This window comes from Hipposideros armiger, unplaced genomic scaffold (genome assembly GCF_001890085.2).
Source record: "Hipposideros armiger isolate ML-2016 unplaced genomic scaffold, ASM189008v1 scaffold_189, whole genome shotgun sequence".
In the NCBI taxonomy this organism is placed as follows: domain Eukaryota; kingdom Metazoa; phylum Chordata; class Mammalia; order Chiroptera; family Hipposideridae; genus Hipposideros; species Hipposideros armiger.
In genome coordinates this window covers 2,068,508-2,091,173 of record NW_017731539.1, presented here as the reverse complement: position 1 = coordinate 2,091,173, position 22,666 = coordinate 2,068,508, and the positions used below count along the sequence as shown (strand labels likewise).

General features: G+C 35.3%; 1 protein-coding gene across 1 annotated transcript; it reads right to left on the bottom strand.

Annotated features, from left to right (window-relative positions):
• Positions 1–2,119: 2,119 nt before the first annotated feature.
• Positions 2,120–12,441, bottom strand: SYT4 (synaptotagmin 4). Its single transcript, XM_019652905.1, has 4 exons — positions 12,019–12,441; positions 8,210–9,024; positions 6,388–6,508; positions 2,120–4,898 (listed from the first exon to the last, which is right to left on the bottom strand). Exons 1-4 carry the CDS (start codon positions 12,050–12,052, stop codon positions 4,591–4,593), a joined length of 1,278 nt encoding a protein of 425 aa, XP_019508450.1. The 5' UTR covers positions 12,053–12,441; the 3' UTR covers positions 2,120–4,590.
• Between the last annotated feature and the right edge of the window lie 10,225 nt (positions 12,442–22,666).

Here is a 22,666-nt window from a genome sequence, read left to right as displayed (position 1 = left end):
TTTTATTTGTCATCTTATACTCATGTATGGGAACCTGAGTTCTCTTCTCCAAATAATTGGGTTGATTTACACGCATGCCCTTCAGTTCCTAACATCTTAATGTACTATGCTTCTTAAATATCCTAAGTAATGTTAAACAATACGTCAGCATATTCTAAAGTGGACATTTGGAAGAAATAATATTGAATCCTAAAGAGTGCACAGGAAGAAACGGAGCATTTCCAGCTAAATATGTATTCAATGGAAGGCATTATTTTTTAATTTTTTATACTACTCGTTAGTACCTGGAAGTGGACTGACTGGGTCATATGGTAGGAGTATGTTTAACTTTTTAAAAAGCTATTTGTTTCCCAAAGCAGTTGTACTTTTTACATTTCCACGAGCAGTGTAAGAGAGATCTGGTTCCTCCAAATCTTCACCAACACATAGCATATTCAAACTTCTGAGTTTCACCCACTCTGATAGGTGTGCATGGTATCTCATTGCGGGTTTTTTTGTTTTGTTTTGTTTTGTTTTTTAAGATTTTTATTGGGGAACTGGGGGATGGGAACAGCGCTGGGGAGTTGAGGGAAGGGAAACAGACAATTTGCTGTCCTTTTGTTCTTCAGTCTAGTTGTGGAGGATGTTGTTTCACTGGCCCAAGTTGGCAGCATCATTGCGCTCTTCCCAGGCAAGGCAGATCAGTCGCTGGCTTCTGGACAGCCACTCACGGTGGCTGCTGGCCGCTCACACTGGCTGCTGGCTACACATGATAGCCCATGGCAACCTCCTGCCACAGGGGCTGCAGCCTACGCCGTCGCCGGCGACTCATGGCAGCCCAGCTCCAGGTTGAGCTGTTGTTCAGCATCTTAGCTGTGGAGGGCAGTGTCACTGGCCCTCATATGTGGGATCCAAACCGGGGCCCTCTGGCATCCCAAGCCAGCTCTTAACCAACACGCCATTCAGCCGGCCCTCTCATTGCGGTTTTAATTAGCATTGATCTCATGACTTGAACAGTCTCCTTGTTTTTTCTGGTTGCTTTTGGTGGGTAGGCATCTCTAAAATATATTTGAGCACTTAAAGGTAATGACCAACTAATCCTTTTAACATACCTGTACACACTCTTAATATAATTAATATGATTAAAACAAAAATTATAATGGCAGCAAATTCTAGTTGCATTTCATTTCCAAAGCCATTGTTCCAACTATGATACTATGGAACACCTCCAGGTTGACTGGTGCCATAAAAAATGGCAAATCCCCCTGGTGGTGGACTCCATAGATCCTACTTACCTCTACTAGTGTCTGATGGGAGCGCTGCAGATGTCCTGGGTTTTCCCCACTCCCTGCCTTTTTTTACTTTTTATTTTTTTTAGCTGAGCCATCCTGCCACCTGTTGGCAGTTCAGCGGCTGCTCAGCTTGGACCGGGACTCGAACCGCTGTTGCTCAGAGCTCAAACTCTTGAGCGAGCTCTTAACCAACTGAGCCACTCAGCCTGCCCTTACTCCCTGCCTTTTTAAAAAGAAATAAGACTTGCCTTTCCAGGCCATTTGATTAATGAAATCTATCCAATGCAAGGATATGGAAAATATAAAAAAATAAAAGAAAGACAGTGATATAAAATAAGTAAGAAAATAGACTAAAATGAAAAATAAGATCATAAAAGAGACAAAAAGAAAATAAAAAATGGCGCTAGACAATAGTGAAGAAAGAGTAAATACAATATGGAAATGTGAACACACTGTAGAAAGGAGAAGTCAAAGAATGTGGGCATGAGCCCCTAGGAGAGCCGCGCAGAGGTAAATGATAAGGGCCCTTCCAGGAAAGTGGCGTCGCATAGAGGGGAGAGCATGGTGCCATGAAATCCTTTCACTTACTATCCGTGTGCACATGAGTCAAGTGTCTAAGCTCCTTGAGTCTCAGTTTTTGCTTCTGTATAGTAGGGACAACAATAATTGCCCTGGATGGTTGTTCTGAGGATTCAACAAAATAAAATAAGACACATAGGAGATCTTGGTGCTGAATCACTACTGTGCCCTAACCTATGTCAGGAGATCTGTTAGGGAAACTTGAAAGCTTAGAAAGAAATAAGAGAATCCTTCCTACAGAGTCCATTGGCAGAAAGTCTGCGTTGAAATCCATTGGGCAAAAGCAGCAATTTATTCATGTCTTACAAACATGGTCTTACAAACATCGTACAGCGCTGGCACAAAAGAACAGACACCATCTCATACGCCATGCTCCCTTCCAAATCACTTCTATTGAGTTACAACATCAGAACAAGTCAGTTACTGAGTTACACAGTTCTTTAAACGTGAATACCTCCCCGTTAGGGTGGTGAGATTGGCTTATCAGACAAACAATTAATTTACATGTTTAATACAGTGCAGGATTCATAACAGAATTCAAGATATTCACATTGAGATTGTAATACATTAGAAAACAGTACAATTTTCAGAAGATGATGGGATCACATAGGTACCTGCCTGTTTCAATTCCTTTTTTTAGTTTTTCTTCTTTCTTTTCTTAAAAGCAGTTGCAAATAGTTTTACTCAACTTTCCACACTCAAAAACACTTTAAATTTTAAAAACTAAAAACTATTTACAAATTATTCATTGTAATTTAAAAAGTATTTGTTGTTAGTTTTGTTGTTCTACTTAAAAAGAAAAAAAAATCATCCCCCTCTAACAACCATCCTTTACTTGGTACCGCCATTTAACTTCTGGCGGCTGTGAACGACACTTAGGTTTGACTCCTCACAACTTTTCAGAGTGCCAAAATATATTATATTCCATGGCCCATGTACCAAATATACATACATAAAAAGGCCATTGATTTTCCCAAACCACACAATGACTACAATTCATTTCATGTTCCTTTCACAGGAATTCTGAGCAGCCCAAGATGCTGTGAGGTGACATTGTGATGGAATGAAGACAATGATTGGGGAATATTCTTTTAATCCCAAAGTCATCATAAAGCACAAAAAAGAGGTTGATTTCAATTTTTGTACATACAGAATGTAAAATGTTTTCTTTACATTAGGCATAGTCATAAAAAGCGTGTATAAGTTGTTCTGAAAATGCATTGTCATAGAATTTACAAACACGGAGATATCAAACACAGTCTCAAAAACTGCTAAAGTACTGACGACACAAAACCTGACTCAAAATGTAAATTGTTCAGTAGACTTTGTTTTCTAACTTGCATATTTAATAATTAAACTGTACCCGAGTTTCACCCATCCTTCTCTAAAAATTCAAATATAGTGACATTACCTCAAGTTAATTCTTTCCAAATAATCACAGGGCACTGCTTGACTCTAGCCGTTTGTTTTTTCTTTTAATGAATTTCAGAGCCCTGGCACTGGGAAAATAGTATAGGACAGACGTCTATAAACTGTTCCACAGAAAACAGCTCAAGACAAATTAGCCTAGAAAAGATAGTGAGACATACTTTATTGTGCTAATTTGACAGCCTAAATATACTTTGTGTGAACATATATAAATTATATTAGGCTTGCCATGTAACTATTTTCAGTCTTATCACTTAGTTTGTCGGTTTAAGTAATGCTTTCTGTCTGGCAATGGTTAAACCTTTAGTCTTTTTTGTTTGTTTGTTTCATTTCAAATAGTAGCTTAGCTTTTTTCTGGGGGAGAACAAGTAAATAAAGACTTAGCCATATTCTCTCTGTATACAAGGAAAGCTTTGAATGGACACTTGAATACTATACATATTTCCTAAAAGAAAATTGCATGTCTAACTGGATTTCTAGCTGAAGTTTGTTTCTTTACCCACTAGCTAATTCAACAACTTCACAAAGGTAAATAGGGGCTTTCTTAGACCACGCTGACACTTGCAACAGGCAGTGAATAACTCAAGGCATGGTTCTTATGTGAGATTCTATTTTACAACATTTTGACTCACATGTAACCTTCGGGGGGAGAAAAATCATATTTCAGCCACAGTGTTCTCAACTCAGCCCTTTGATAAAATGATTTCTCAGTTTGTTCACTGTCCTTTTGAAACAAACCTAAGTTGCTCCTCTTATGATAAAATTGTATCAAATAATTACAAACCAAAGAGAAATGACCATACACTTATATATGCAGGACACCATTTGCACATGACATAATTAATTAAAAACAAACTAGAGAACACTTCTTTAATATCTTTGGATTTAAAGAAAAATTGATTTCCCCACCTGAAGAACAATGGGTGAATTTTCATAAGTGAGGGCATGCTTTTCATTTCTAAATCCTAACAATCACAATGACTTCCAGTGACAGGTTCCAATGAGATCATTACCTTCTAAACCACACCCCTAACCTGGGACTGCACTGCTGTTTTGTTTTGTTTTGTTGTTTTTTTATGTCACTGGAAACCTGCAAGGAAAATTGAATATCTTATGAAAATTTATCCAACTTCTCTAGTGAAGGGGGGAATTATCATGATACACATTTACAGTTACTTTCTGGTCTGCTAATTCAATCCATTTCTAACAACAAAAGAAGGTAGCCCGCTGTCACAAGCTTGCCATCGCGTATCAGAAAGAAAATGGTCCCTTTCCTAGTAAAATCATTAAGTTCCAGCTCACGGCCAGGACGCTAACCATCACAGAGCATATGCCACTTGGCAATCTGTCTCCTGGGATAGTCACCGATCTCTTTCCAATGCTCCCCTCCGCTTCCTTCGGCAGCTGCTCCCAGGACCAATCGCCCAATCACCTCATTGCGGGATCCCCTTTCGGAATCCAACACCAGAAACTCAACGCTTATCTCTTCAAGACCCTCACAAGGAATATCAAAGACAAACAGTTCATTGAACACTGCGTTGGGGGTGCACTTCTTCACGTGGGTCTTCTTTTTGGAGATTCTCTTTTTGGCATGGTACAGGTTCACTTTGACGTAGGGATCTGCAACAGTAAACGGCAGAGTACAGTGACAGAGCCTGGCTACAGAGCCGACCTCAACGTGACGGTGCCCTTAGTGATCACCGCACGCCAATAAAATGCGATGACAATGAAAAGGAGGCAACACAAAGTAAAAGTATGGATACATCTTGGCTTCTCTCGTGTCAACAAATCGAAAACAACTAAGAATGCAGCACAAGAGGAAACAGTTCTAAATCAGAGGGTGGGAAGGAACTGCGATGGCAGTATACAGAGAGAATATAATCTGGAAGAAAAGAGAATGTTCTAATGACAAATTCTGATTCCTGATAACTCATTGTGGAGAATGGGGTAGAAGGAACACAACATAAGCAAAGTACAGCCTTACTGAGTTTCATGACTTTGGATAAGTCTCTACGTCTCTGAGCTTGGGCTGCTTTTTCTGTTGAACAGGCGTTTAAAATTCACAGTGGCAATGCTCTTTTTGGCTTTAACTTTTCTTTGCTTCTTTAATCAACTCCTAGATTTGCTTCCTATTTCCCAATGTTGATCTTCCCTGTGTCACCCTTAGTGTGTGGGTTTTAGGACCACGATACTTGAACACACATTGAATTATATTATTTTTGTCTTTTTCTCTGGCTGCAGCACATTAACTAAATTTAGGTCCCTTATTTAAACCTCGAAGACCATGTGTTCAAATTCTATTATCAAATACTACTACTACTACTACTACTAATAATAATAATAATAAAACTAGATGATAGTTAATAAAGTATATCTTTCTATTCTTCATAATTCCATTCAAGGCAAATATTATTATGGCCAGTTTGTATGGAGCTTCTGAAACATACCTAAGGTTACTGTGCTAAGAAATGGAAAGGTTAGAATTTGAACTCAGATTATTTTAACCCATAGGTCATGTGTTCTTTCTGATCATTCTATACAACTTTTTTTTTAATTAGTCACAAAATGAAAAGCTAATTCTTAAAGCAGATAAATAAGGAATTAAAGAAAACATAATAAAAATAATAGAAGTATAAGTGTAGGCAGGCTCATTTAAAATACTAAAATTAAGAACAGTTTTCCCCAACTTTTTTCTGGGGGAAGGGAGGGTAATCAGAACATTTCTTTTTGTTTGTTTGTTTGTTTAATTAAAGTTTATTGGGATGACACTTGTTAGTAAAGTAACTTTAATTTTCTATCCATCACTGTACTTTGCGCCATGGCTTCTCATCTCTGCATTTATCACTGATTTCTGCTTCGACTCCATTCAGACATCTACCAAGTACTAGCTTTGGCTCCAGATCTTAGAACTACGTAGTTTTCTTCCTCTTGCCAGTGGCATTGGCTCATATTATTATTCCATAAAATGAGAAACAGAAAAACTATCACATCACTTGTAACTGTGAATAAAAAGTAAATCAAAATCTCAACTGTTATTAATAGTTAACTATTTAGCGCAATGTGTTACTCACTTATACACTGAGCCTTAGTTTTTCAGAAGCACTCTTACCTGAGAGTCCAGACACATCGGATTTAGGCAGGTGTCGAGCTTTTAAAACAACCACAGTGAGAGTATTTGTGGTGGACTGATAGCAGAGAGAGATCAGTAGCTCACCCCGACCCGAAGACTTCTAAACAAAGAGAGATATGGCATTTTTATTATTTTTCTGTTTCGAAATTTGTACTTACATTAACATTTTAAAGCAGTGTAATAGCATTATTATTAAAATGTAATTTTTCTACTTATTTTTATTTTAGTATACTAAAGAATCTTAAGAGTAAGTACAAGCTTTTGTGCAGTATCATCTTCGAAAAACAACTGCCTGCCATCTTGTGGTGCTCTTTGGTACTACAGTTTGTTAAAATTTGTAACGCGTTAGCCACACCCATTACTAGAAATGTTTAAATGGGTATTTAGAGGATAGCCTATACAGAGGTATTTTTAGCTTTTGATTTTTTAAATTAAATCTATACTTTTTGAAGTTATTAACAGTATCAAAATTGTCTATTCATTTGAATGAATCTGCATAAGGCAAAATGACTCGTGAAGTTTGATTTGATTTTGAATTCTTTAGCACTGATATTATTGGAATTTGAATTCAGATAAACTGAAATTTACTCTGACCCCCACCAGTCTTCTGGCCCAGAGGGCTAATGGAGTTAAAATTCTCTGCCACCATCCCCTACCCAAAGTTCTTATTTAATCCAAGGAATGAATTAAATATTGGAGAACATCGACATAATTATTAATGATTTGTGTTTGGACAGTATCACAGAATCATTCTTTGTATGATACTTCAGTTTTATTTGTACTTTAAGGACATTACATAAGTTTAAAGAACTCAAAGTACAAGTTTTAATTGAAAGTAACAAAATTTAAACTTGGGGCTTGATTATAGCTAAGAATGATAGGTGGGCCAGAGCTTCTAAAACTTCAATATATATTTACACAAAATTTGACGTGGGGTAACTGCATGAATAAGCACTTCAAGAATAATAAGAGTAGGGCACAGATCTGTATTCCCAGTGCCACTAAATAGCCAGGTGTCTTAAACAAGCTCCTTAATGTTTCTGGACCTTGATTTTCATTAATGTCCACCAAGAGACAAAGGCAAGGATACCGTCAAAATGAGCTTCATGGTATTCTATAAAATTATGCCTTATAGGCAGAAGTTATTCTGGAATACCACACTTGGAATCAATTGAGTTCTGTTTTTAAAGTGGAAATAGGATTAAATTTGATTACCTGATGTCTTATTTTCTAATAACCCCAGAACTACCAAAGTAGCATAACTATGACAGCAGAGTAACTCACTTCCTGTTATAGAACATAAAGATGAATATTTATAATTTGATATGATGTGATGTCCCCTCTTTGAAAAGCAATTACATGAAAAGTCAATACAACTTCCAAATCCTCAGGATGAATTGATTTAATTTTAAATTTAAATTTCAAATTTAATTATGTTGACCTCAAAACATCTTTGTTGACTTGCTTATGAATAAGAAATATTTACCTACATTTTAGTTTAAATGGTATTTTAGCTTAAATACTTGTGATAAAAATAACAAAACTATTTATATAAATGGTATTTAAATATCCATAAAGGATGTCTATTTATTTTATACCATTAAAATAATTTAAGCATTTCAGTTACGGGTTAAATTTTCTTTCATCTACTCTATTCCCCTGCTCCCCATTTGATTAATGATAATTAAGCACGGTAAAGATGATATACATAAAACTTATCATCTTAATGAAAATCCCCTCGATACAAAAAAGCTAAATAAAAGACTGTTTACAAATACTTTAGGCACCAAAAATGAATTACCCTAACATTTCTCTTGATAATCTCTCTGTCCATTAACATTTTTCCATCAGACAATTCAATTCCTTCGAGAGGAATAAGGACTTCTCCAATGACATCATCTCTTGAAAACCTGTCAAAACTCAAGATTGTGAAGTGCAAAGCCAACTCTTGGATCTGAGTGTAGGGGATCCCGTAGAACGTAAAAGTCTCATCAAAAGCTGGGTCCAAGGTCTTTCTCAGAACTCTGGTTTTCACTTTATGCTTCTTCTCTGGGAGGATCGTCATTTTGATGTACGGGTCAGAGGTCATCGACTGCTCATCCATGGCGGGCAAGCCGCGGGCTTCCTTGATATTTACCACAAATGCTTTCTTCTCAAAGTTGTACTCTAAGGAGAAGAAGAGGGTTCCCAGCTTCTCTTGTTTCTCTTCTGAACTAAGGGAAGTGCTGGACTTTAAGCTATCAGGGGAAACTGCGTCTTTTTCCCCTTCTGAAAAGAGCTTCGGGGTCACATTCTCCGGATCAGGAGGGCTGCCAGCTTTGAGGTTTGTTTTGGGGAAATTGCCATTGAGATCTCTCTTCTCAAGGTCGAGATGCAATGAATTCTTTAGCACAGCTGGTTTATTCTTTATTTCATTTTTGTCATCTGCTCCAAACTTCTTTTTGCTATTTAGGTTTTCGGGGTAAATATCAACTCCCTTTAGCACATGCACAAACTTATATGGAGGCGTCTTGTTAGACTTGGACGATTTTCTCTGACAGCAGATCCATGCAAACAGCGAGACTGTGAAGACCAAGCCAAATGCACTGAAGATCCCCACCACTGTGGGGATTTCATCTGAAAAATCAAATGACCAACAATATACATTAAAGGAGCAGGGATGGAGATAGGAGCCTATGTGAAAAGCATGCTAGAGCAGGCAATTGCTGTAAGCTGCACAGATTGAATTACCTTCCAACTGTTCTGGTTATGAGTTATGTACATATTTCATATCACCTTTAGGAATAAACACATCCTCTGTGTGACACACACAAAAATATAATACAGTCTGATAGAAACTTCACTGTTTCAGTAGTTTTTCATAAATAAAATTAAAAGATGAAACTGGGCCTGGGTCAGGGCTGGGATGCTAAATGACCCTGACCTACCTTTGTTTTCACAGATAATGTCAGTCAACTAGAGCAGGATGGTTCAGTACTAATTTCATTATGTTTTCATTGACATTTTGAGGCTTTCCAGAAGCATTGATTCTAACTGACTATGGAACTTTAAATGCACATTCTTCAAATACTGGGAGATTCTATATTTTTAATAGTTCTTTATTTACCCGAGATCCAAGCAGCAGCATCTAGAAACTCTGTGATTCAGGTAATTTTAAGAAATAGTGGAATATTATCTGCCATTGTCACAAACTCATTACTAATGTCCATCCAAACTATGAAACAGTGATAAAAGAAATGTACATATATTAGAGGAAAAAGAACAAAAAAAGACAACAGGATACTAATATTATATAACTTATAACACTACAAACTCCTCTGTACCAACCCAAAATTCCTCAAACACTGAATTGTCCAAAGTAAAAACTAATTACACCTAAAGAAAATAAAAACTGAACAATGGTTACAAATAGATCATCATTGCTTAACATGTAATGAGAAGAGTGAGTATACATAATTGAGCGTTTAATTTTAGCCATAACTGATTTTTTTTCCTAGCACATTTTCACATGGCAAATGCTAATCAAATTGAAATTGACTTTCTTTCCTCCAATGAGGGGATGTTAAATTACTGACATTAGGTAACAGTGATTATGTGTGAAGCTTATCATGTTCCATATGTAAGCATATTTTTCTAGCCAATGATTAGTAACACTGTGTAAGTAAAAGCAGTATTGCTATCTCTGGACAATTGAGTCAATTTTTAATATAACCAAAGTGAATAACTAATATAATATTATTGGCATTTAGTTTCATTTTTATCTGTTTTTCATCTCAAATAATGAATAATAAAGTTAAAAGTTCCAGTTAGAAAAAGGTTAAACCTTCTTTAAATAACCCCTGGAAGAACAATCTTTTGTTACTCCCCTGCCCCATCCCCCAAATCTTCTGCTATCTACTTCATAATCACAAAACTGAACTCAAAGAAGATAAGATTAAGAAATGGCAAATAAGAGCAGACATGTCTAAGAAGATCAAAAAGCAACAAACCAAAGCAAAACAATAATAAAATATTCTGTAGTTTCATTATATCAAGAAACTGAATCATATAGAGATGAAAAATAGACCTTGGAATTCCCCAAATACAAAAAGCAGTGAATGCTACAGAAAAAGAATGAGGGGAGAGCTAAGGATGATCAGCTAAACTTAGTATCAGCATTTCAGTTTTTCCATCTATTCAAGTCTTTGTGTGTGTGTGTGTGTGTGTGTGTGTGTGTGTGTGTGGCAGGAGGGGGCAGGTGTCTACTCCTGAACTCTCTAAAAAAACAAGGCCAGGGAGCAAAAGCAAAGTCAGGAACTAATGCAAAAAGAACAAAAAAAGCAATAGGGAATGAATTTTGTTCTATACAGACTGATGGCCCAAGCTAGAACTTATTTTTCACTAGCAGTCTCTGAAAATGCCTCAGTGTTAGAAAAATTCCTGGTTTTCAAATCAGAAATTGGAGATAACCATCAAAACAATATAAACTCAATCACCCAAATAGAAGGCTGTGAAAGAAACTCATTTCTGAACATAATATCACAAATTGTCCCTATTCAATACTCATGTCAAATGGCAAAATATTCAATATAACATGGAAGGACTCACCTACTCTCTCTGTGTTTTCTACCGATAGGTCCTAAGTTTTTGAGAGTAAAGATCTCAGTCATTTCATTCAGTTTAATAACAATTATCATGCATTTGTATATACCATTCCTTATTCACAAACTTCTGTAAAATTCCGGGTTTTTTTTTTTTTGAATACTTGTAAAGTTAGTAAAACTCTGATCTCTTGCCTTTGGAATGCAATGGGATCAAAAAATGTGATTTTATTTTTCATTTGAAAAAAGTACATCTGATTTTATTTACTGAAAGAGAAAAGGAGAGTAATGGTGCCAAAAATTTGGAATGGGAAAAGGGAAATTCAACTTGAAAAATGGAGTCCTAATTCTAGTTTCCAATACCTTTTAGCTAACTGTTTGACCTGCAACGCTTCCCTCATCTCTCTGAGCTTTGGTTAGCTCACCTGTGAAATAAAATGGGCTCAGCTAGTTCATTTTAAATATCCCTCTAACTCTATGTAGCATCATAAGATTCTGTCTCTTTCACTAGCAAAATATTTCCAGGATATAATAAAAATATAGCAGAGAAAACATCCTATGGTACACTCTGTAATAAAATATGCATCCCAAACCACCAACATATATAAGTTGTGTTATGCTAAGATCAAACCCTTATGTAATCATAGGAACATCTGGCTTCCCCTTAGTTAAATACAGATTTACCTACAAATAAAAATTACCTACAGAATTAATGAAACCAACAAGCAAACAACAAGCCTCTTTTCCTTTACTTAGCGCGTGTTGCAATTTACAGAGCTATACTTGAACGTTTAGGGAACTTCCTGAATGTGAAATAGCCCTAGTAGAAGGCAATTTTAAGGAGAAAGATACTCAGGAAGGAAGAAACAACAGAGATAAGCCACGATTGCCTGTTTACTGTTCTCATTTTCCTCTCAGATCTATATTCAACATCCCGCAGGGGAGGAAAAAAAAAAAACAAAAACAAAAAAACAGCCCACCCAGAGTATTCAAGGAACATCCGCAGTTATAAGTTGAGTAACTTGCTTACCAAATTCTTCCCTGCTGGTAGCGATCGGAGCCATTTTTTGCTGCGTGTTCTGTCCGAGGTGCTGAACGGCAAACTCCCTGGCTTGGCTCACTTGCCTCGATCTGAAGCGCCGGCTTTTCCGAGTGCTGAAAACAACAGCGCAGAGCCCAGGGGACCTGCGCCTAGAACAGGGAGGAGGCGAAGAGGGAGGTCCACTCGCCCTCGCACAGTGATTTGCCACCCCTGTTCCTGTTTTGGCTCTTCTGAGAAGCTCGCCTCTGAGACACCAGACGTGGCTGAAACCCGAATTGACGCAATCCTGACGCTACAGGGTTGAAATCAGCACCTGCCCCTCCACCCCCACCCCTCCTCCCTCCAAGCCTCTCCTCCCCCCTGCCTTCTTTCTTCCTCCCTTGTCTCCTGAGGATTCAACACACACTCATCAATTATTTTAACTGTCGGACTACTAGATATTAGCCTTGCTATTCTGTGTGGGTTCAGAGGCACATGGATAGGAGCCCCAATCCTCATTCCGGTCAGCTCCTAATATAAAATCTTCTGATCACCTAGATCGGTAAAAAATGTGTCTGTGAGTTTTCAGGATAATATGATTTACAGAGGTAATTTAAGGGAAGAGTAAAAAAAGAGAAATTTCTGCATCAAATGACCCATGAGCAAATGCAAGAAAATATATTTTTTTATTTCTGAATTTTGTTTTGATATACCTATGTTAGAAAACAATTCATTGCACATTGACCCATTTGAAATAAAATAGCAGTATTCCCGTTACAATCATTTCTCTTCTAATACATGTATTAGTCTAAATATTGTACTGACGTGTCGGTTCATCTGTCTGTCAGCTTTCTTCCCTTTAATATCTGATATTTGACCAGTTAGAACAGATGGGAATAATCCCTTCTGTATTCAGACTCACTCTCGGTTATGACTTTTGAATATAATGAGGCTGCTTCTGGAATAATATTTCTGGTTAAAAGCCTTGACTTTTAATAGGGTTGTGCAAAATAGTGACAAGATCAGACAAAAGTCTAAAATAATATTGATGGTTATTGGTTATTTTCAAAGAAAAACATTTGTTCCTGAAATGATAATATTCCTGGGGTTCAGAAACCGGCAAAAATATAGTGTCAGATTCTGATTGATTTTAATCTGAAAAGTGTGCCCTTTAAAAACAAATGTTTAGCAATTTTTCCAAAGGAGAGAACTCAGGCTGTAACGCCAACTGTCAATTATTGCTCCGAAAAGGATTCTTTTCCTCTGGAGCTCAGTAAGCAAACGACATTCAATGTGTGCTGGGATGGGGGAGGAGGGGGCACTGGGTGAGTCTCAGAAGCTACTGTACAATTGACATTGGTGAGCAGCCGCTCCGAGCGTCAGGACAGTATCTGGGGAGAAATTGGCTTCAGTCTTTTGCATCATGGAAAATTTTATAAACCAAAGTCTCCTTTCTTTTTCTACTTGCTCCCACATGCTTGGCATTTTAACATTCTTCCAACAGACTTTTTTTTTAACCTTATATCTTTGTGCTAAGAAAACACACAAACTAATTTACTGCATTTAGTTTGTGCTTTGACAGAATCTGTGTTTTGTGTCCTAACCTTTCCACTTATTTCAGTTACTCCGCTTCCTCAGTTCTGCATGTGCCTGGTGGGATTGTCCCTAAGAATAAACACCCATTAGATGAAAGAGAGAGTGACATTTGTTTTTGATAAATATCACAGGTAGACAAAATATATGGTGTGAAGTTTACTGAAGTGTATGTTTTCTAGCTAAGTTATTGCTAACATATGGTTAAACTCATTTGTTGTAAACCTAAGTACCTTATGTATATGTATGTTCTATATAAATTAGTATCTCATTAATTTTACCTTCAGGTGGTAAAATGCTGTCATCTAAAACATGTCTAGATTGTTTAAAATCTGTTTCTACAAATCCTCACCCCACCCTGGGCTGTCTCATTTCTAAGGACACATTGTGATAAGATTACCCCTTTTCCAGAGCTAATGCTATTGTGTGTGTAGTAACTGTTTCATTGCTTGCTGTAAAAGTAAATTGAAAATAAATGTTATTAACTAAAATGTCAGAGGTTTCCCTCATTTTCACTTGGTGAATAGCATATTACCCAGTTTTCAATCTTTTTAGATGGACTTCTAGCAGCAGCAGTTGAGGAGTGGGAAGCTGACCCAACACAGAGTAAAAACCAGTAAGTTTCTTATGATTGAGATTCACACCCTACCACATTAATACATTCTTCTTTTTAGATCCAGCAAACTTATAATCAATTCGCTGACGTGAGCAATACCACTCTTGCAGCAGAGACTTGGGAGGAGGGGTTGTTGCTAGGTAACCACCTTTTTACCACCCAAAACACACAAGTTCCTGCCCTGGGAAACACAGACAGCTCTGCACAAGTGGCAGTGTTTACTTCAGAATGATTCCCTGAGTTTTGAAATAGTTCAGCGTTTCCCCTATTTTATTTCTGATTCTGATCACAAATGTCTACATATACTTTGAGAAACAATGAACAGGACACTTGAACTCAATTTGGTTTTAAGAAATCCAGTTGAATTTAAAGACTATTTGATGACTCAAATGATTGTTTTTATCCATTTTATTCATTTTGTTTATTATATATATATGTATATATATATATATATGCACATATAATATAGTTTATGGATTATATTGTTTGATCTATATTTTCTCTATCCCATTACTTAAAAATATTATTGGTATGTGTATTTAGAACTTTCTGTTAAGCAAAAGAAAATTTCAAAACGTTTTCAAAATTTTGCGATGATTTTCAGTAATCTTTAGCAATACTCAGATTAGTAATATAAAGGCATTTTACTGGTATGTGGGTGGAGTAACATGAAGTCTCTGATAATGGGTAATGAATAATTGTTTTAATGTTTCATATCATTCTATTAAGAATGCTGGCTCTAATGTTAATGGAATAGATTTCTATTACAAGCACACTCGAGTCAAAAACCTTCAAGACAAATACTTTCTCACTTGGTATCACAGAAACCCCTTTATTATGTACTATTTCTACATTTGTTTTTCTTCAAAGTACTCAGCATTTACAATGTGCCAACCTAACTTAGGTTTTGATGGCTCATGCGTGAAAAGCTCATTAGCCCAAACCCAAAAAAACTTACAATCTTCATTCCTTTTCTTTTTCTTTAAACACGTACTTATTACACATATATTGCTTCCTAGGGTTTTTTGTTTTGTTGTTTTGTTCTGTTTTTTTAAGATTTTATTGGGGAATCGGGGAAGGGGAACAGACAAGTTGTCCTTTTGTTCTTCAGTCCAGCTGTGGAGGACATCGCTTCACTGGCCCATGTTGGCACCATCACTGTGCTCTTCCCGGGTGAGGCAGTCACTCACTGGCCATTGGACAGCCGCTCACGGCGGCCCATGGCAGCTCACAAAAGCTCACGCCAGCTGCAGGCCAACCCCACTGCAGCCTACGCCGTCGCCATCGACTCATGGCAGCCCAGCTCCAGGTCGAGCCGTCGTTCAGCATCCCAGCTGCAGAGGGCACAGCATCACCTGCCCTCATGTGGGATCTGAACCAGATCCCTGCTGCTCAGAGCTGGCACCACTTGGCCGGCCCGCTTCCTAGGTTTTTATTAAGTAGGTGATTTATATTGGTCAATACACTAAAAATGATCCTTGCCCTTATGGTGCTTACAGATTACATGAGAAATGAATAGCTTTTCCTCTAGAACTGGGGAGTGGGGGGCATAGGGGGAAGCTTATTATATCATAATTACATTTATATTTCTTTTACCTGGTACTGTCTACCAACCTTGGTTGGCGCTATCACACAGCTATTACCATTATCACATTTAATGTGTCCGTATTAATCCTTTTCTTCATAACTGTAGATTCATGATGATTCTTACATTCAAATTGCATCCTTTCATCTCCTATGCCTGTACACATCTTCTCTCTCCATTAAGAGTCAGTTAAAGTTTTATTCAGATTCTAACGTTTCTGATTTACCAGCACTCATAGATTTATTCTGACTTAAATTCTTACAGCACTATCTCTAGTTAAATGCTTTAAGTTAGCTTGATATATCCTTGGCTATATAACAATAATTCCTAAGAAGATAAACCAAAGTCCTCCACTAAGGCTTACTCCAAATGTTCATTAAGGTTCCCTTTTATTCATGATCTTCTTTGCACCGTTTTTTCATGACTCCTGACTTCATTTTGTCTTTAGCTTCCAAGCCTGTTTTTAAACTGTTGTCTTTGAAATGACTTCTCCAATTGTTGGATCTTGGTCCTCCAATATAATTTGTCCTGGAGCCATTCTAAAAGCTTGTCCTGTTTCATTCTGCCTCGAAGGTATTTCTTGCTAGCTCCTCACAACACATCCATCCTTCCTCTTCTAATGTGTTGTTAAGTGAGACTTCTCTTAAGTTTCTATTAACAATAAAAATTGGGATCATTTATAGGTGCACCGGGGAGTGTGGGAGCAGTAAAAGTATACTAAATTTTTCATCTGAAATAGTAGAGAAGTACAGATGTAACAAATATTTTATTACTTAAAAATTTATGAAATGCATATTTATTTTCAAAATGTAAAGAAGAATACAATTGACAAGGAATAATGTCTAATAAATTACTGGATAATATATGTTCTAGCAAAAATAGCTATAACAAAAAATAGGCAGCAAGGGCAAAAGTAAAATAATCATAAACATAATACAAAAAAACAAAATAAGTAAAATGTAATCAAGTAAGCAGAAAAGATTTACTTACAAACTTCAAGACAAATAGTTTTATAATGAGTTTTAAAAGTTTAACTATATATGACTCACAGTAAGATACCAGATAATGGCTACAAAATTTTAAAAAAAGAATATATCATGATTTGTTAAAAAATATGGAACTGAGAAAACTATAAGATATTATTATAAGAAATTAAAGAAGACACAAAGAAATGGAAAGATAGTCTGTGTTCATGAATTAGAAAAATCTAGTTAAAATGGCCATAAAACCCAAAGCAATATACAGATTTAATACAATCCCAATCAAAATCCCACTGACATTTTTCAAAGAAATAGAACAAAAATCATCAGTTTTTTATGGAAACACAAAAGATCCCAAATAGGCAAAGCAACCCTGAAAAAAGAAGAACAAAACCATAGGTATGACACTTCAAATTACACTACAAAGAGACAAGAATCAAAACAGCATGATATTGGCAGAAAAACAAACACATGATGGAACTGAATTGAGAACCCAGAAATAAACTCACATGTATATGGGCAAATAATTTCAACAAAAAATCCAAAAACATACAATGGAGAAAAGAAATCATCTTCAATAAGTGGTGCTGGGAAAATTGGAAAGTCACATACAAAAGAAATAAACTACAATGCTATTTTTCACCATACATAAAAGTTAACTCAAAATAGAGCAGAGACCTAAATATAAGACCTGAAATAATAAAACACATAGGAGAAAACGTAGATATTAAACTGTGGACCTTGGACTTAGAAAGGGTTTTATGAATTTTTCTTCAAAGGCAATGGAAGTAAAAGCAAAAAATAAATGGATCAGACTATATCAAACTAAAAAGCTTCTGCACAGCAAAAGAAATCATCAACAAACCAAAATGGAAACCAAATGAATGGAAAAAAGTATTTGCAAACCACACCTCCAATAAGGGGGTAATATCCAAAATATATAAAGATTCATACAACTCAACAGTGAAAAGGCAAACAATCCAATTAAAAAATGAGCAGAGAACCTGAACAGACACTTCTCCCAAGAAGACATATAAATGACAAAGAGATATATGAAAAGATGCTCAATGAGCGTATTAGAGAAAAGCAAATCAAAACCATAAGGAAATATCACTTAAGTAACACATGTTAAGAAATAACATGTGTTGCAAAGGTTGTGGAGAAAAAGGAACCTTCATACACTGCTAGTGGGAATGTAAATTGGTACAGCCACTATAGAAAACAGTATGGAGGTTCTTCAAAAAAATAAGAATAAAATTACTGTAAACCCACGATTCCTTTTCTGGGTACCCACCTGAAAAATTTGAAAACATTTATTCGTAAAGATATATGTATGTACTCCTATATTCATTGCAGCATTATTCATGGTGACCAAGACATGGAAACAACAAAAGTATCCTTCAATAGATAATTAGATAAAGAGGATGTGGTACATATATTCCACAGAATACTACTCAGCCATAAGAAAAGATAAAATACTGCCATTTGCAACAACATGGATGGATCTTGAGATTATCATGCTAAGTGAAATAAGTCAAGTGGGAAAAGTAAAAAAAAAAACATTTGATTTCACTCATTTGTGGGATATAAAACTAAAAGCAACAAATGAACATGACAAATAAACAAACAAAACCCATAGACTACAGTATGGTGGTTACCAGAGAAAAAAGGGAGAGGGAAGAGGTAACAAACAATACAGGGAGTCAAATATATGGTGACAGAAGATTTGACTTCGGATGGTGAATGCACAATGCAATATACAGATGATGTATAATAGAATTGTACGCTTGAAACCTATAGAATTTTATTAACCAATGTCATCCCAATAAATTTAATAAAACTTATGAAAATGGAAATAAAAATTAGAGTTAACAAGTCAAGAAAAAAACATCAAAAGGAAAAAAAATATGCAACTTACATTGATAAAGTGTATACTGACAATAAAAAAGCTAGTTTTTAAAGTTATGCTCCATTACCATTAAATACATAAAGCAAAACTGTGATAAGTACTGACAAAAAATAAAACATAACTTTTAAAAATCATTATTTCTTCCAGCCACATATAGATCAACATAATTCCACATTTAGAAAACCTATTCAGGGTAGGACAGTTTTACTGACAAAACCATAAACAAATAATTTTCAAAGCTCATAAGCTCTTGGAGGGCCGGGAAAATTTCTCAAATGTGTAATGAAGGATTACTAAGAAGTTTAATAAAAGTGAGAATACATTCAAATAGATAATATTTTATTAAAAGATATGGACTTAAATATCAACACAAAATAATTTTCAAAGATTATATAATAGACTGTCACTTAAAGAAGTAAATAATTGTAGGTGATACAACAACCCAACTATCCCCTCATTAACACATATAATCCCACAGAAATTCTCACACAGACCAATGTGGTGGCATGTATGTGATTATACACAATAGTATTGTTTGTGGTAGCAGGGAGTTGAAGGCAACATGTAAATAAGTGTCCATCATAATGTGGATCAATTATTAAATTGTATTGAAAGTCAATTATGTTATATTATTCTGGAGTTAAAAGCAACAAACTGTATATTCCAATGTACACATCTCTTATGAAATAATATATTGAAGAAATACTCAGAGTTATAGAAAAACATCATTTATGCAAAATAAACCACAAATACCAGTACATATTTTCAACAAAAAAACAAACACAGACTTTTCTTCAGGTTCTAATGGATTTATGTTCAGCAGACCTGCCAAGAATAATTAGAACATCCACATAAAATCTGTTTTAAAAAGTTTCCTTTATAGCATTTATGAATTAATGAAGCAAATAAAGCTTTAAAAGCCAAGATATAAGAGAAACTGCAGAGAGATGAGCTGATATTCTGCAAGTCACTTTCCCTTTCAGGGAACTGGCTGATTTTTAAAAATTGATAAGAAACTGAGAAATCAGGCAAAGAAACACAGCTCAGGAACAGAAATAAGCAGATTTTTTTTTTTGGGGGGCAATCTCAGAGGACTAGAGAGGCAACAATTGGAGTTAGGGAATGCCGAAACAGCTAGGAGAGAGGGAGCTAGGATCTTGGAAAGAAAGGAGGCACATAGAGATAATACCTGCACTTGAGTGATTTTATACCTGAGACACATGCTCAGCTCTTCACCCTTACAGGCAAGAGAATTAGAAACTAAGCAGAAAGCCACTGAAAAACAAAATTATGGTTTCTGTTGACGTGCGATGCTGAGGAGACAAAAAATTATGCTTTATTATCACCAATCTGAAAGATTCTTAGTAATTACCACTGGCTGTAGGTAGAAGCACTGAAGAACTACATCAAGGAGAGAAGATAGATCAGCAGTAGAATGAGCCCTATAGAAACATAACACAAGCTCCATTTAGCTTAGCTGCTGAATGGATAAAGGTGATTGTTTCCCCCACAAAGGCACCCTACCAGAGGATGTTTAAACCCAGTCTAAAGGAGATGATATCATCCAGAGCTCTTGTAATTTTTCATACACAATATCCAGCATTCAATCAAAAACTATCAGGCCTCGTGAGAAATTGAACCACGGAGAAAATGCACAATTAAAAAGAAAAGTCCATAGATTAGTTACATAGATAACTGTCATTAATATTTTTGATAAAAGAGATGGCAAGATGGAGTTATTTACCAGAGGACTAAAATTCATAAAACTCAGACTAACATTCTACAACTGAAAAATATTATTTTTGAAATTAAGAAATGAATGGGTATAATAAGCAAAAGATTAAATATAGTAGTAGAGAGGATTAATGAACTGGAAGAAAAGTTAATAGATAACATCCAGATTATAGCACAGAACACTAAAAGTATGGAACATTTAGAAAACAGCTTAAGAGACATATGGGACATGGAGCAGGTAATAACATCAGTGTCATTAGACAACCCAGAAGTGAGAGAAACACAAAATAAGGCAGAAGTAAAATTTGAAGAGAAAATGACAAATTTCCCAACCCAATGAAAGATATCAACCCATATATATTTGAAAAGCACTAAGAACTTCAAGTAAGATTCATGTAAAGAAAACTATATTGCACATCGTAAACGACTAAAAAAAAAGACGAAGATTATTGTGTAAAAAGCAACAGTAAATCTCATCTGATGTCTCAATAGAGATGACAGAAGTCTGAAGATAAATGAATAACTCTGAAATGACAAAACAAGAATTGTCAATGTAGACTTTTATATGAGCAAAAATCAAGGTGAAAGATAGAAATTTCTAGAAAAGCAGAAGCTGAAAGAATTTATTGCCAGCAAATGTTAACAAAACAAAGGAAAATGACCACAGACCAAAACACAGAAATGGAGAGTAAAATAAAAGAAAACATGAAAAATTGTCAATATGTGTCTAAGTATAGATTAACATGAACTGCTTTAAACAATAAAAAAATGTATTGTGATAGCTAAAAAACTCTTATGGAATGGAAATATATGGCTAATAATTATTTAAAGGGTAAGAGGGAGTAACTTGAGTTCCAATGTTTTAAAATTTGGGAAATGGTAAAAGTAATAATTTATAGTTAATTTGAAATCTCCAGGGTGGCTCTGAACAAGCAGCAGGAAAAGAATGTGTGTCTGAGAAGGTAGTAAATGCCAAAAAGCTAATAAATTCTAAAAGAACAAAAAAGAAAGGATAAAAAAAAGAAAGAAAGAAACAGGTGTTCCAACAGACTACAAATGATAGTTGGGAGGATATTAATCCAAATATATTAGTAATTATATTAACTAAAAATACTCTTAAAGGAGGCGGGGAAGATCATCAGAATAGAGAAAAAGATACGAAGCTAAATCATTAACACTGTGGCACTTACAAGAGACAAAATTTTTGAAAATCCAGAAAGTATCAATGTAAAAGCATAGAAAAAATACCTCCTGTACACCAACCAAAAGAAAGTTGGTATATACTTATTTTTTTGAGATTATATATATCAGATCAGTAGATTTGTAACTCTGATTAAAAAGGCATTAGAAAGATAAAAAAGCATATTTTAAAATTATAATTTGTAACTATATCTAGAAGATATGAATCTTCTAAATTTGCACGTGCTCATTAATATAGCTTCAAAATATATAAAGCCTAAGATGGGAGAACTATATGTGAAATCCATATCATAGAGAAAACTTTTTTCAAAACTTTCTCATAATTGACAGAAGCAGATAAAAATCAGTACAGATACACATTAGCTAAACAAATTAATAAGTTTGGTCTAATTATCACATACCATACCTAGTAATTTTTACAAGTGAATATGGAACATTTAGCAGAATTAATAATGAGGTAGCCATAAAACAAGTTTCAAAACACATCAAAGGACTGAAATAATTGAGTTTGATCTCTAACCACAAAGGCATAGAAGCAAGAAATTAGTACAGAAATCAATCTAGAACCCCCCTCCCTTTATTGTTTGAAAACTAAGAAACAACAACAACAAAAAAAACAATTTATAAATAACCCTTGGGTGATGAAAGAAATCTCTATAGAAATGTGAAAAAAAGTATGAACAGAATGATAATGATAACATATTAAAACTATGAAATGAAGCTTAAAATGTGCTTGAATATATGGTCTTAAATGCACTTACTAGAGTAAAAAAAATCTGGAAAACTATTTATTGCAAAATGATAGAAAATAAAAAAAGGAATTCAACACAAAGAAGTTTGAGAAGAAAAAAATGACAAAAATAAATTTATTCAATTTTTTAAAAACACTGTAGTAAAGAGAACCAACAAATTTAAAATACTGTATTTGAGAAGATTAATCTTATTGATAATTCCCAGCAACACTGACAAGAAAAAAATAAGAAAAAGAGAAACATAAATAACAAATGACATAAGCGGGTAAAAGGCCAGCCACAGAGCAG

Coding starts and splice junctions, on each gene's coding strand:
- SYT4 (XM_019652905.1), bottom strand. CDS start 12,052: ATGGCTCCGATCGCTACCAGCAGGGAAGAATTTG. Junction 9,025..12,018: donor TACCAGCAGGGAAGAATTTG/GTAAGCAAGTTA, acceptor TTGATTTTTCAG/ATGAAATCCCCACAGTGGTG. Junction 4,899..6,387: donor CGATGTGTCTGGACTCTCAG/GTAAGAGTGCTT, acceptor TTACTGTTGCAG/ATCCCTACGTCAAAGTGAAC.